This window comes from Hydractinia symbiolongicarpus, chromosome 10 (genome assembly GCF_029227915.1).
Source record: "Hydractinia symbiolongicarpus strain clone_291-10 chromosome 10, HSymV2.1, whole genome shotgun sequence".
Classification (NCBI taxonomy): Eukaryota; Metazoa; Cnidaria; class Hydrozoa; order Anthoathecata; family Hydractiniidae; genus Hydractinia; species Hydractinia symbiolongicarpus.
Window position 1 is genome coordinate 23,168,023 of NC_079884.1, and position 13,549 is coordinate 23,181,571.

At 37.3% G+C, this 13,549-nt stretch overlaps 3 protein-coding genes across 3 annotated transcripts; 1 reads left to right on the forward strand and 2 right to left on the reverse strand.

The window, feature by feature from the left end:
- The first annotated feature begins 133 nt into the window (after window positions 1-133).
- On the forward strand, window positions 134-8,382 carry LOC130662868 (P2X purinoceptor 7-like). Its single transcript, XM_057461809.1, has 3 exons — window positions 134-681; window positions 1,067-1,187; window positions 1,282-8,382. Exons 1-3 carry the CDS (start codon window positions 393-395, stop codon window positions 1,436-1,438), a joined length of 567 nt encoding a protein of 188 aa, XP_057317792.1. The 5' UTR covers window positions 134-392; the 3' UTR covers window positions 1,439-8,382.
- LOC130662860 (uncharacterized) lies at window positions 1,408-3,033 on the reverse strand. The gene has a single exon (XM_057461802.1). It carries the CDS (start codon window positions 3,031-3,033, stop codon window positions 1,462-1,464), a length of 1,572 nt encoding a protein of 523 aa, XP_057317785.1. The 3' UTR covers window positions 1,408-1,461.
- LOC130612980 (tigger transposable element-derived protein 6-like) lies at window positions 6,100-7,341 on the reverse strand. The gene has a single exon (XM_057434308.1). The coding sequence runs from the start codon at window positions 7,339-7,341 to the stop codon at window positions 6,100-6,102; it is 1,242 nt and encodes a 413-aa protein (XP_057290291.1).
- Window positions 8,383-13,549: the final 5,167 nt, after the last annotated feature.

Sequence of the window (13,549 nt, forward strand, 5' to 3'; positions counted from 1 at the left end):
GATTTCCTGGCAGCTGGCATGCCTGTAATTTCATTTTGGAAACAACGGATGCGTTGCCTGTGGTTGTGACGGTTAATTTAACAGCTTCTGAGACCTGTTGTTTAAAGGGGCACTCCAGTGAAAAAAAAATATTTGAAAAAAATGTTATTTTTATAAGACAATACATAAATATGTCAAAATAAACCTTTTACAATCGTTAAAAATCTTTATTTATACCTTAATCGCGTCCGTAAACATCTTCAATTTCAAATAAATTTGCAAGGTCGCGTAAAGTCGAGAGGACTAGGTCCGAATAAATTAGCATACGTCACATCGTGCAAAAAGTCCGTGAGCTCAGCAGCACGCCTTCTAAAAGTTTTGTTTACTTACTGTTTACATTGTTCGTTGATAAGATGTCTTGTAATAATGACGAAGAATATAACTTAGAAAGCTCAGAATCGGATAATTCTCTTCATGAAAAAGACTTTACAAAGCTACAGCCATACGAATTTGAACCTCTTGTGTCTGACGAGGAAGAAGTTAGTAACGGTGTAGAAAATGACGAGGTTTCTTTTACTGATGCAGAGCCACGTACGGGTAATGCAAATTGGTGTGAATGTGGAAATTGTAGAGCAATGGAAACCGATACTGAAAGCGTGTGCTGTGTCGAGTCAAACGAAATTCCTGATGAGTTTTTCCAAGGTAGGTAGGATATATACTGCAAATATAATTTTTTTCTAAGCGAAATTTTCCTTTTTAAACAAATAAAAAATATATTTCATCGCTTTTCTTTTACATTCTTTTCGTCAAAAACTTTATCTTTTGCTTCAATAAAATAATCTTTCATCACTTTTTTTTTACTTCACAAGCCAATTTATTTTTATTTCACGGTTCAACAATCTAATTCCTCCGCATGCGCTTTTTTTTGCACACAAATGCAAAGAAATCTTATGTAATGTTACATTTTCTCCGTGATGGAGAACATTGAAATGCGTGATCGAAAGATCGAATAAGGTTCGTGTGGAAATGATAAGTTAGTAAAACGGGGGTATAAATATTGTATAATTGAAAAGCACTCTTATCATAGGTCATAAATGCGTTACAGAAGCTGCTGATTTTCAAGTGGTTGTTTTGACAAAAGCTGTTTTAGAAACTGCGTTATCTGCATTGCATGATTTGAGAGGAGACACTTTAGAATTAAAAAATGAGTAAGTAGCTCAACCTCGTTTCCAAGCCCTTCTTTTGTCCGAGAAAAAGAAGGTAAAAAACTGACAATAATGCCTCCCTTATTTTTCTATATAGATCTTATCGTTACGCTGGTTATAAACAGTTCACTTGGTGGATACACAGTCGATTGGGAAAAGGGGTGAGAAGAGTGATTCCTTCTTGTGTAGTATGGGCAATTCGAAGAAAATATCCGGCAGAAGATGAAAAATATGTTTTATTCAAAGAAAGTTGAATAAAAATAAAAAAATAAAAAAGTCACGTTTTAAATCTTGTCCTGATGGCTTTAATGGCATCGCTTTTGTCGGGTTTTTCAACCTCTGTTATTCTTTCAGCAATTTCTCCTGTTTGTGGTAACTTATCTTTTTCGTTGTCGATTGGTTCCAAAGTAGCCGTCATTAATTCTGCTAAATACGCCTTTTCTTTCTTCTCGGTAATTTTTTTTACGACCCAGGATTGTGTTACTCGTGAAAAGACTTGTTTATAGCGGAGTACTCCTTTTTTGGTAACAGCCTGTTCACAATTAGTCCCCGAGTTAAAATCAAGGACAGCCAGCTGCGTGCGCGCGATCATACCTTCCATGCTGAAATGAATACGTTTCGGGCAATATTTGGTAAGCAAAGAATGGAATACCTCTAGGCTTCCCGTATGGCAAAAGTGCGCCAAATAGTTCATGTCGGCAAGAGTTTTTTTATTTTGCACAATAGTCTCCACTGCTTCATATGCAGGTGAATTCAACTTTAACCATTTGCGTTGCTGGTCTAATGTGGGGTGCGCACATTCATGGAAATATTCATTGCCTTGCCAAGAGTGGATTCCACGAATATGATAAAGAATGCTAAGCCACCTTTCACGTAAAACGTTTTCATTTTTGTCGCATGAAGCGCAGCACCACCATAAATGATTTATAATGGATTTGATCCAAGGTATCAGCTCAAGACATTCTTTGCGCTTCGCAGCAGCAGTCAAGCTTTTTTTCAAGCTTTTTCCAAAGTGCCAAACGTCGAACTGGTGGTTTATCTCAGGATGTTCTTTCTTCATGAATGCGCGGATTTGAACATGGCGATCTGTTGTTAATGCTGAAACTGTCACTTTGTGGTCACGCAGCTTATTTAGTAGCGTTACTAATCCCCACTTCTCCATTCGACTAGAATTCCCTGCAGTTCTAACATGAACAACTTGAAAGTCGATGATTTTATTGATGTCTACGCTCATTAGAGTGTACGTACCATACTTTGCACTGTAACCTGGAGAGTCACTTCGCCCATCACCAATCAAATTCCCTTCTTTCGCAGCGCACTCAGAATAAATGTTATTTCGATATTTTTTATAAAAAGTGTTTAATTTTGGAAAAAGAACGGACCTTTGAATATCATAGAAGGTGGACTTAGAGATAAACTGAAGCCTCAAAATACTCATCATTTCGGCAATGCGGGCGTATGTGTTTCCGGAATACAATATGGCTGCAGAAAGTAATAAGTTCCCTGCTGCTCTTCCATTTACGATAGGTTGAGACTGCCAGCTGAAAACATGTTTATTTGGACAAATACTAGTAACAATGATAAGAGTTCCACGTTTTACCACACGAGTAATGCACGTTTTTTGTAAACACGTGAAACAAACTTGAAATAATGTCAACAGACAAGACCAGAAAACAAGAAATTGTGCGTCGCTTTTGAGCCCTGGGTTACATTCAGCAGTGTCAAAAGACTCTTCTTCGCTGATATTTTCATCATAACTGTCGTCGATGTGAATTTGTAATTGCGGTGAGTATAAAGAATCATCAGAAGGGCACTCATCACCAGAGACGATATCATGATCACTTTCCATATTTGCATTCAGCAAGAATGTCACGTCAGCTTGCGGAGGAAAGGATAGGTCGGTGTTAGTAGACTTACATCGTCCGTGCGGAAGAGTAAATTTCACTTTTAAAACATCCTTCGTTGGTTGTATCTCAGGATGAATTGCCTCTAAGGGATCATCACATTGTGTTCTAACGGACCTGGTAAAAGTATTGGCACCAACCGATTTCTCTACCGTTTCCACAATTGCACTAACGCCTTGTTCCTTAACCAATGAAATTATTTCTTGTTCAGCGTATACTTCAAGGTCAACATCATCCTCCACACTTAAAGCCTTTGCAACACACTAGAAAAAAAATGATCAGAATAACTTCCAAGAAAAAAGACAGGCACAACTCACATTTTGGCAATAGCATAAATTTTAAAAACACACTTGTTTTTTAGCGAAAGTTTCCAATCTTTTTGATGTCGATTCTCTTGAATTTTCAGGCTTACTAAAAGAAAAAATTGTTGGAACAGCATCCTCGGTCAGCTGTCTCTTTCTTTTGATACCAGTAAGTTCAGCCTAAATAAACAAAGATTAGAAGTAGCGCCGATGAAATGATGCTAATAAAATGGGCACATTTACCCCCTGAAAATATTCGGCAGGTCCTTCCATCAAAAAGCTTCTTTTTTGAAAAACAAAGAATAGAAACTTACGAGCGCTACGAAAGATACATGTCTAACTAGATAACTTTGTATTGGAAATTGGTATAATGTTCTTTTATAATATAAATATGTAGAAAACGTTATTTGGTTGTGTTGTGGATATAAGTACAAATAATGAAATGAAGAAGAAATGAGAAACTTTGATCGCGTTGACTAGCTAAAATGGCATTTTTACGAAGTGGCAATATTTTAATATGGAAGATTATTACCTGGAGATCCCTTTTAAAAGAACTATCTGTGAAGTGCGACGAACAAATATAAAAACTTCGATCGCTTGGTAGATCACCTGTACGACGTATTTTGTTTAGCCATTTTTGTCTGAGTTCTTTCTTTTTCACAGACGGGATTCTGTGAAAACTGACTTCTTTACACTTTTCTGATCGATTGGTACATCCAAACGCAGAGCAACTAACCATTTTTTAAAGATTTAAACGTAATTTACATACAAAAAGCGATTTAAATGTAAGCCAGAGGTCTTAACATGAACGTTCTCTGCGCTCGCTTAAACTTTCTGCACGATGTGATGTCATTGTTTATAATCGGGTCCAGTCCTAAATGAAATCGCGCCTGTCTGTTTTTTTATAAGAAAAAAATTGAATATGCGAAGGCTAGTACAACGATTTTAAATAAGGAAAACAAGTGAAGTAAGTTTTTTTTGATTTCTTATGCTTTTCTGAGTACGTATAAAACAAAAAAGAAAAAAGTGATTTTTACTGGAGTTCCCCTTTAAGATAAAAGGTACATCCTATAAGCATACGAATCATTACTGAGAGCCATACCTGATTGGGCCAATTTATAACAGGATGGGGCAAGAGGTTTGGTATAATTACCAAACCCTTTGCACCATCCTGTTGAATTCATTGTAGCACTTTGCTAAAAATTGCAAAAGGTGGAAATGCATATATTGGTGACCATTTTCTCCAGTCTAATAGTGTAAGAGCATTTACTTTTAATGCCTCCGGATCTGATTCGTAAGAAACAAAAGGTTTTAGTTGGTAATTTATGCGACTTGCAAATAAATCAATTTTAGGCTTGTATTAATTGTTTCACATACTTTTTTAAATGTGGTTTCATTTAGCATTCATTCCTTATTGTTTACACCTCTCCTTGATTCCATATCAGCCAGGAATGCAAGAAACTGTTAGCCACTTTTTATTGTCTACGGCGGCTCAGTCCCAAATATGTTCCACTACCTTTCTTTCTCAGACTCGGTCCAGACGCCATAAGCTCTTTAGATGACATGTTTTTTTTTATTAGCATTGAATTTTTGAAATCAGGCTCAGGTATGCTTAGCATTAAAAAAGATGCTTACATTATGCTAGGAATATGCTTATTCCCGTTACCGTTCCAAACCTAATAACCAAAATAAAGAACAAAGTTTCACATTTTTAACTGTTTTTTTTTCTTAAAACACAACCAGACAAAATGACTAAAGCAATCAAACACTCTCTGCAGATAACGTTCGTAAGATTATTGTACTAAGATTATCTCAAATTATATCAAACTGCATCTATAAAACCAAAAATGTTTCTCTCTCCTTCTTCTTCATCTGGGCTAAAGATGTGCTGAAAATATCCTAATATGCTTAAACTATGCAGCAAAACAAGGGCTCACAGTTATGCTTGTAATATGCTTTTTTTCACTAATCCTGAGCTTAAATATGCTTGTAAACGTTATAAAAAGAAAAAAAACATGTAATGGGCACGCTGTTAAGCATCTTTAATATCTAGTTGCTATTCATAAAACATCCTGTTGTCACCAGGTTTAGTACACTAGATATAGTTTTCATTTTAAAATGCGCCGAATTCAGATTTTCATTGAGAGATTTTAAGTTCAGGATTATTCTAAACGATATTTCATCCTTTTTTCTGAGAAAGATAAGGGATACAAACTCCCCTGTTTATGTTTAGTATAGATCGATAACTTTTTTGTCTTAGATTTTCTGTTTCTCCTGACTTAAAAATTTTTCTTCCACTTCAAAAAACTTCTTCTTCTCTAAATTTTCTCTAAATTTCTCTTAAGGTTTATCAAATCCTTCTCTTCCGCTTAAGTTTACCTGTACAGTCGACGCTCGTTATCTCGAACTCCCAAGGGACCGAAAGAAAAGTTCGAGATAGCGAGCGTTCGAGATAGCGGAGGTTCGACATAACGAGCGTATTTCATAAAAAGTTCGAGATAACGAGTTTTTCGAAATTTTTTGAAATTTTCAGAAAAGGGCAAGGGTCAGTAGTTCGGTCATAAGTATCTGTGGGCAAGCTTTTAAAATTAAAATTCACCTGAATTAAGGGTACTTGAAGGAACTGTTTGGTCAAGAAAGGGAAATGGATAATAAAGAAAACAGCATTTTGCGTACATGTATACTTATTGTTGATTACAATTACATACATTATTTTTGATCGAAAAAGCTCAAAATACTAGTTTGCTTCTTGTTTTTCATTTCACTTTTAAGAAACAAATCTTCAAAGCGAAGCAGGAGGCGTTGCATGTCATTTCCATCATCAGTGAATAGACAAGCATTTTGTAAAGTCTCCACTGCAGTGTTTATTTCTGATTTTGTTGGCTTGCTCACTGGCTCATCAAACACCTCGATGACATCGGCATTTTCATCATGCTTCTCGTCATTCTCATCTGTACTTGGCCGTACCGACTCAAGGATTTCTTCATCAGTCACGGGATTTTCGATTGTGGTCAAATCTTGGTCAATATCGACAACATCACGTGCCGAGAGATCAGCAGGAATAATGGTATCGTCAATGGCACGCAGTTGTGTGAGATCTTTCTCCAGTTGTTTAAATGGATCATCAATATTATCAGTTGCATTCTGTTGAGCTTTCTTGGAAATCTTTGATTTCTTGAAGCAATTTACGATGGTTTCTTTCTTCACTTTGTCCCACGACGAAACAAGTATTTGAAGAGCACGCAGAATTGAAACTTTTGGAAGATCTTTGCCTTTTTCTAGGTTTTGAATCATCATGTTGACCAATTTTTGGCGATAAAGAGACTTAAGACATCTTATGACACCTTGGTCCATCGGTTGTGACACAGAAGTTGTATTTGGAGGTAAGAAAATCAATTTAATGTTGGGCAGTCCACCGACACCAGGGTGAGCGGGACAATTATCGATGATCAAGACTATCTTTCGACCTTCTTTTAGAAACATTGCATTGATTTCTCGCACCCACTCTTCAAAAAGAGAGCTGTCCATCCAACTCTTCTTCTGCGCTCTGTACCTGCAGGGTAGGGATGTTACATTTTTGAAGCACCTTGGTTTTTTCGATTTACCAATCACAAACATTGGTAGTTTATCTCCGACAGCATTGGCAGCTGCAAGCCCGGTAATTCGGACTTCGCTATTTTTACCCCCAGAGCATTTTTCGGATTTGTAGTGATACGTTTTATTTGGCAAGCATTGGTAGAAGAGACCGAATTCGTCGGCATTGTAAATATCTTCTAGTTTGTAGTTAGTTAATAATGTTGGTAAAGTGGTTTCAAACCAAGATGCTATCATATCAGGTTGAACAGAATTGCTTTCACCAACGACCGTCTTGAACGTTACATTGTGCCTGAAATAGAAAATAAAACAAATACCGACTTGTATAAAAGATTTATTGTTAACCTGTTCGTGCATTTTTTCGAATACGAATGTTCGAATTTCAATTCGAATGTTTTTAAAAATTCTTGTGTGAACACCCTATCATTATTACTTGTGCATGGCAACAAGGAAAAGCAAACCAGGAGAAAAAGGAGAAGATGGATCTTGCAAAAATGATAATTGATCAAAATTTAATCAATGTTGTAATGATAAAAGAATTTGAATTGGCTTCACATGTTAAGGGGTTCCACGTTTATAAAGCATTGTGGACTCCAAAAAATGGGGAGACTTTACAATGCGAAGGAGAGCCTAATAATCCCGTTGACAAATATGCTGTGTGTGTCAAGAAAGAAAACAAGATAGTTGGACATTTACCACTTGGAAAATCTGGAAAATTTGCTAAAACAATATTTTATTTCCTCAGAGCTGATGAATTAAGCTCGTGCAAAGTAACTGTGACTGGCAAACCAGTTAATTTGGGAGATGGTGAAGGCATGCAAGTGCCATGCAATTTGACATTTATTGGAACGGAAAAGTGCATCGAGATACTCAAGAAACATATTTAGTTTATGTTAGTCTTTTTAAGATTTTAATATCAAAATAAAACCAATTCGAAAAAAAGAGATTTAATATTCTTACCTTTTTTTCCATTTACCAAGCCAACCGTCTGAAGCTTTGAAATCTTCTACTCCAAGCTCCTGTGCATAGCTTTTAGCTTTCTCCTTTAGTATTGTCCCATCGATTGGTATGTTTTTGCTTCGTTGTGAAACAAACCATTTGAACACGACAATATCTACTTCTGAGAATTTACCATCTCAGATCTTTCTTTTCTTGCTCGAAGATTTTTCGAGAGCAGAAAAAAGTTTTTCCTTATTGGCTAGCCAAGTTGATATCGTGTTTTTAGGCACCCCGTACTTTTTAGCGATATCTTTATTTGGAATACCTTTTTCCAATTCTTTTAATGCTTGGCATTTTTCTGCCAAAGTTTTTACAACGAGCTTTCTTTTCGGTGGCATTCTGACAAAGGAAATCACAAAAAAAACATTGCAAAATCTACCTGTTTTACAATGGAATGTCTTCTTTTTATTGCAACATTTTGTGGCTTTAAAACAAGCAGTGCAAGGTCTTCTTTTTTCAAAATTCCTCTTCAAGAGTTCGAGATAACGAGCGTAAATCAGTCCAAGGGACTGAGAAAAAAGTTCGAGATAGTGAAAGTTCGAGATAACGGAGGTTCGAGATACCGAACGTTTTTTTGCCTACTATTGCTTACAGAACTCAAGGGACCGAAGAAAAAGTTCGAGATAGAGAAAGTTCGAGATAACGGAGGTTCGAGATAATGAGCGTCGACTGTAATTCTTTTCTGGTTGATGAGGTCTTCACTTTTCGAATTTCCTCCTAAAGTTTTGATTGTATGGTCGGATTTGTTGCCGATTGCGCCATAAAAAAAGCTTTCGGTCATTATGACGATATGGTTCTTCGGAGTTTCTCTCTAAGTCGTTCCATCTACCCATCGTTATTTGTTTTCGCACATTTTTGTGTTTTGGGCGAAAAGATTTCCCCAGGTTCAGCTTGGTAAGGTGGCCTTAACATTTGCCCGTCGTTTGAGTGACAAATTGCCGTGTGCTGCATGACCCAATAACATCACTCCTTCAAGGATTGGTGAAATTATTTCTGCAGGTTCCATGACCCTGCTGTCTTCGTTAGACTGCAGTATTGCATCCGCTAGTTTCGCCAGAGTGGTTCGTTTTAGCTCTAAATCCATCCTTCTGTGGAAGGGTGTAAAGCTATTCATTTTATAGACCTCTTTGTTTGGCCACAGCGTAGCAAAGGCAGTGCAATTTTTCGGCATTTCGTACTTTAAGAAAACCAAATTTCGAGTTTTACTGTTCTGGGAATGCTCCTTCCATTATTTTGACACTCTTTCTGCCAAATCGTTGTTTATTGGCGGGGTCTCAGTCTCAGCAAACGGCTGGTCAAGTTTCTGGAACTGGTTCTCTTCCAGATGAACATCCCGCCCCAACTTTCTTTCTACATGTTCTGATTTGATACTTGGTCCTGGTGTCATTTCTGATCCCCTGTAATCCTGTGTCGAGCTTTCCTCATACGAGGCTTGTGAGATCGTCACAGAGATGGCATTTTCAGATAGTTTTACCTGGGGTTTTGTTAAGATGATGTTCCTTGTGATCCCACAAGGGCCTCAATTATCCTGTTTATCTTTCCCAACAACTCCGTTTTAAGAGAGGTCATAACATCCTGTTTTATACATTAGATGAGATCCATTTGTTGTTGTTCTTGTTGCTGTTGAGTAGTGGCTGTTTCAGCCAACACGTGTATGCCTTCCATAGCTAAAGTTATAAAATTTGCTTTTTAACTGAAAATAATAATCTAAATATGTTACCTAATATTGCATAGTTATGTCTCATTGGCGAGATTTCCTAAGCCTATTATAGACTGCTGTCATATTACCTATCCTGGTGAAAGCCTATGGAGCTTTAGAAGTAACGCGTGTGTAACGTGGGTAACATGTAGGTAACGCGTTGCAAACTCTATCCTAAGCAACATATTAGGTGTTTAAAGCAATAAAAAGTAACACTCACACTTCCCCTACTTTAATACTTTATTCTTTGACCTTTAGTAAGTATATTCATCAAGATACGCTTGTCCATGGAGTCAATCGTTCTGTCAATAATGTCGGCTAGATAGTTTTCCAGGGTACGCTTAACGCTGCCAGCCAATTGCTTAAAGGTTTCACCCAAGATCTTACTTGATAATAAGTTTTGGAACACGTAGGGCTCAGGTCAGGACTCCTGGCAGGAATGCTAAACCTTCCGCCAAAATTACCCCTCTAACATACGCGTTGGCAACCATAAAGTGTTCCACTCTTCCATCACTGCTTTTTTGCCATCCTCTCGCTGTATGGTTGAAATTTAGGATGCCAGAGGGTTTTCGCCACGCAATTGTACGAGGAGGGTTTACTTGGTCGCACGGGTTGTATTTGTGGGTGAAGCCCACACCGTCCAAATAAAACGATATTCCCTCCTGATGGAAATTTTCTTCTCACCTTCCGCGCAAATGTGAGACGTAAACTTAGGTCCTTGCGTTTGAGAACCTTCTTCTTCGAGCGCGTGTATTTCATGTTTGCTTTCCGCAAAACACGTTGCACTGTTTAAACAGAAACTTTGCCAACCAGGCCAGAACTTAGAGCTACTCGTTTCATGGTAAAATACCCAACGCTTTTATGTAGTATTTCGACTACTTGCAAGATGTTTCGTTCGTCTTTTTCGACCAGCTTGCGTGGTTTACCCTTATTGTGCTGACGTCGGCATCTTCACCAACATTTAAATCTTGTGTGGTGCGAAATACACAGTAGACCAGAATATGAGAAATTTTCTAAAGAAACGATTTGTCGTCACATGAAAAAGTCAATTGCGGACATAGACCTCATGGACGCAAACTTTAAATTTAGGGGTGGGGAAGGCAGCCTCAGATTTTTTGTGAGGAATTGCTGGTTGATGTGGTGACCATCTAATGCCATGGACTCGCATAGGGTAGACAGAAGAAACCTGTAATCTCGATTTTTATTTAACTTGCAAAACGAATCCGATAAAGCGTATGCTGTGCGTTGCATACGCACTTGATTCTTGACCAGAGACTGCTAGATTGCCTGCATTTTTATGTCCTCGCTACGACATTTAGCCTGTGCACAAATAAATTTATTGGATGGTTTCACAAGCATGGAACTTGTAGTTTGATGGAACTTACGCTGTATCTTCTCATTGTCAAGTTTCTTTAGGCGCATGATTTTGATTTCTACTCTCTACTCTCCATTCTCCTTGTAATCATCAATCACCTCACCCCATAGTTTTTGACCATCTTCTTGCGAGTCCTCCGTCGAAGACTTTCGTTTATTAGCCTATTTAACTTAGGAATTCATCAGTTTTCAAGATAATTAGATGCTGCCATGCTAACATTGTCTTCATTTGTACCTCTTAAAACTTCCTTAATTTTCCTTTTTGTTGACCAGTGAGGTCACGTAGATAAAGGTTTAGAGATGAACCTTTACTATCACTTTACAACAAGGACTCTTCTCCATCTTTCCCTGCAGCTAATTTTCTAGCACTCACAAAAAACTTAATCTGAATTATTTCTCGCTTCCATCATCTTTCGTAGACGTTTCATATTCCCTGCTTAAATATTTAAAGAATTGAGCGACATGGTTAAGTTATTTAAAACAACCTTTTTCGACCTTATTCGAATATAATTTTAGAGCCAAAGGGGGCGCTTATTTGAATATTTAGGAAATAGGAAAAAGACGTTTTACTCAAAAATAGCTTTCTTTTTAAAATCATTTACAGCGTTAAATTTCATAGCAAAGTGTTCGTATCTATTTTTTCTTTTCAATAGTTCATCATTTAGAATAGTTATCAGTTCTTTACGTGTTGTCATAGCACTGTACTTTGCCGGGATGACAAGCCCAACTTCTCTTTTTCTCTTTCCAATCACGGTTGCTGTCACGACGTTATAATGGTCTACGTTTAGAAATTGTTTTATGAGTTTTGATAACTCCAATGGAAGATGACCAACAAGCCCATCTACTGTTCCTTCTTTGCCCCATAAATAAACGCCGATTGCATTTTCATCGTATTCTGTAGCTTCATTTCTTGTATCAACTGCACATTTCAGTTTTAAGTTTATTTCAGGCGTCCATTTTGACTGGTAAACATGATGACCACGGATAGCAGTTTCAAAATCCAAAGTGTAAAATATATTGCAGAAAGAAGAGTTTGTTCTTGCCATAACTTTTATGTTAGCTATCTTTATGACTAGTAGTGAAATATAGTAAATTGGCACTTTAATTAGATGTGACTGCAGCTGTGATAACAAGAGAAACAAAAAACACCATTTGGAACAACTATTAAGTTGTCACCTTTGTCTTTTGATCTTTGTGAACATCGATGAAAACACTCCATCTTATTGGCTTTACACAATGTTAGATAGTTGAGGAGCTTGCAGAAATTGTCTTCTGTGGTGAAGGACATTTAAAAAAAATCTGCGAAGTGAAATAAAGATAGCTTTGGAAATAAAGAAAAATTTCAAGGTCAAGTGTGGTACGAAAATATGGCGGATGGAAACGAAACTAACGAAGTCGCTATTTCTCATAAGGGTAAAAAAGTATCTAGTTATAGCTTAAAGTTTAAGCTTGACGCAGTAGCTTACGCCGAACTCAATAGCATAAGTTCAGCAAGCAGAAAATTCAACGTTGATAGAAAGAGAATAAGAGAATGGTCAAAGTGTAAAGAAGAATTACAATCTTTAAAAAAGAAAGATCACGGTTCAATAAGGAAACGATTAGACGGTGCTGGACGCAAACCTCTCGATCAGCAGATGGAAGAAGTGCTTGTTGAATGGATTTACGATAGACGAGATAAAGGACTTCGAGTTTCCAGAAAACTGATCATGAAAAAAGCCCTTTTTGTGTATAATGAGAAAGCGAAAGAAAGTGATTCAGAAAATACCATCACATTTGTAGCAAGTACAGGGTGGTTGCAGAAGTTTATGCTTCGAAATGGGCTATCTCTGAGACGAAAAACTTCTGTCGCTCAAAAAGATCCTTCTAAGTTGATCGATAAACTTGTGTCTTACATACTCCACACTCGACGTTATGCTTCTAAGTATCATTATTCACCTTCAAACATCATAGCAATGGATGAAACACCCGTTTGGTCAGATATGGTATCTGATACAACAGTACATAAAAAAGGTGACAAGACTGTTACAATGAAAACTACTGGCCATGAAAAATCACGAGTATCTGTCTGCTTAACAGCAAAAGCGGATGGAACAAGATTGAAACCGTATATCGTATTTAAAGGCGCAAAACGTGAGTCAAAAACACTAAACGACGAATTCAAAACACGCTGTATAATAGCTTCTTCATAATGGCTGGATGAATACTGAATTGACTCTTGACTATACTAAGAAGGTTTTGGGAAGTTTCTCTTTCGGTAAGCGATTTTTAGCGTGGGACTCCTACGAGTGTCATATGGAAAGTAGTGTTGCAGCAGCATTAAAGTCTTCAAACATTGATCAGGTTATTATTCCCGGAGGATGCACGAAGTACATTCAAGCACCAGATGTGTCATGGAATAAACCATTTACGGCGATGTGTACAGAAAGATACGATCAATGGCTTGCAGATGAGGGAATACACAACGAAACCGTTGATGGCAATCTTAAGGCACCA